The following is a 2,219-nucleotide window of genomic DNA, read 5'->3' as shown; positions in this document are numbered from 1 at the left end:
AGTCCAGGTGGACTGTGACGGCCCGTCACACCTGTGACGGTCCGTCCTGCACCTCCGTCCTGACGGTCAGAGACTCGTTTCCCGTACCAATTTCTCAAGAGTTGAAGTGTTTTGCAACGGGAGCTTACGACGGCTCGTCGTGGATGTGACGGCACGTCCTGCAGGTCCGTCACAGATTACAGAGAGTCGATTTTCAGTACCCAATTTCAGAATTTCTAAGTATGCTAAAACGAGACCCTGCGACGGTCCGTCGTGCCTGTGACGTTCCATCGTGGGGTCCGTTTCCTCATCCAATTTTCCAGAAATAAAATCTGCTGCTCAAAACGACTAAACAGGTCGTTACAGATTTACAATAATAGGGAAACACTTAAGGAGGTTATGAGGCATGTTGGATTTGTTGAAAAAATCAATTTTCGTGTAGCGCGTTGTAATTTGATTTGTTTTGCTATATAAAATTTAAATGTATATTTTCTTATTTTTGAAACAATTATCACCTGAATGGTATTTCTGATACTTGTTCTTGGATGATGAGGACATCTAGTTTGAATAAAATAAATTTATTCAAAGTTAGGAAATATAATGCTCAACAAACTTGTCCTATTACAGATAGAGAGTATGCAAGACGTCAGGGGATAACTGACGTTGTAGCTGTCTTGATAATGGAGAAGTATATTGATCCATCTACGGTATACACTTCAAAGGATATAGCTACTGATATGTTGAAATTGCATGGCGTTTCGCTAACATACATACATGCATGGGGAGCTAGAGAAAAAACAATAAAATTGGTGCACGGAGATCCAGCCGAATCGTATGCCAAATTACCAGGTAATTTCGATATTTAATATGAATTTAAATTTTTTTTAATGGTTTAAATGGAAAAAACGTTCATATAGTTTGTTTTCCTAATGAATTGAACTGTTCTGATTATTGTATTCTTTATGTATAAATTTTGTATCCTTTTTGTATGTAACCTTGTTGTATAAAAAAAAGTATGTATCCTTTTTGTATCAATTAAGTGTTCTTTGTGTATAGTTATACATATGATGTTTTAAACTGTCGCATTATATAATTGTAAAAATTTCAGGTTATCTATACATTTTGGAGCAAACATATCCTGGATCTGTTTTGAAAATAAAAAGGAAAGAATGTGATAAATTCTTCTACGCATTTCTGGCATCAGAAACTTGTATTAGAGGCTGTGAGTATTGTAGGTCAATTGTAGTTGTTTGATGGGGCGAGATTAAAATGTTCATATGGTGGTACAATGTTAACTGCCGGTACAATGGATCCGGAAGGTATTTTTTGATCCCATTTAATTTTTCGATGATAACATATAATAAAAATGTTATAAATTGTACTTCTAATTTGTGTGATATTTTTTTTTAAATGGATCAGATCGTATACTTCTGTTGGTGTATGCGATAGTGGATTTCAAAAACTATGCTTCATGGACTTGTTTTTTTGAACAGTTTAAGGAAGCGTATGGAGTTAGACAAAACATGTGTTATATGTCGGATCGAAACAAAAACATATGAAAAGGGACTACTATTGTATATCCTGAATCTGAACATTATGCCTGCATATGGCATCTGTCAGTCAATGTGTTGAAAAATTTCAATAGAAATACTGAAGATTTGAAGATTTTATTTTTTACATTGGCAAAGGCTTATATAAAACAACAATTTGAGACGATTATGAAAAGAATAGACCAGATAGATACGCGCATATGACCATACTTATTTGATATTGGTTATAGCAAATGGTCAAGAGCTTACTCGATTTGTAAGCGTACATGGACCATGACTTCAAACATCGCCGAGTCATTGAATAATGTTAACAAGTTAGCAAGGAGGTTACCAGTAATTTCACTTTTTGAATTTATGAGGGTAACAATTCAAAGGTGGATTCACAAGCACAATGAGGAGGCTGATAAGACAACATCTAATCTGACAAAAAATATGATCTTTATCTACAGAAAAATATTGCTTTGTCTTTCAATATGAGGGTATGTATTTTACTCTATTGAATAATGAATGATTGTATTTTACTTCCCAATATTTAGTGGCATGTATATTAACAATATCACATTTAAATTTTTAATTAGGTGATACCTTCAACTGTTGATCTGCATGCTGTAGCCGAAGGAGCAAAAAAGTACATAGTAAACTTGAACACAAAGATGTGTAGTTGCGGGATATTTCAACATTATGAGATAC

At 34.3% G+C, this 2,219-nt stretch overlaps 1 protein-coding gene across 1 annotated transcript; it reads left to right on the top strand.

Annotated features, from left to right (window-relative positions):
* The first annotated feature begins 566 nt into the window (after positions 1 to 566).
* On the top strand, positions 567 to 1,320 carry LOC114074349. Its single transcript, XM_027912228.1, has 2 exons — positions 567 to 828; positions 1,088 to 1,320. Exons 1-2 carry the CDS (start codon positions 660 to 662, stop codon positions 1,231 to 1,233), a joined length of 315 nt encoding a protein of 104 aa, XP_027768029.1. The 5' UTR covers positions 567 to 659; the 3' UTR covers positions 1,234 to 1,320.
* Positions 1,321 to 2,219: the final 899 nt, after the last annotated feature.

This window comes from Solanum pennellii, chromosome 10, assembly GCF_001406875.1.
Source record: "Solanum pennellii chromosome 10, SPENNV200".
NCBI lineage: Eukaryota > Viridiplantae > Streptophyta > Magnoliopsida > Solanales > Solanaceae > Solanum > Solanum pennellii.
The sequence above is the reverse complement of the archived record's forward strand: the minus strand, read 5'-3'. Positions and strand labels throughout refer to the sequence as shown.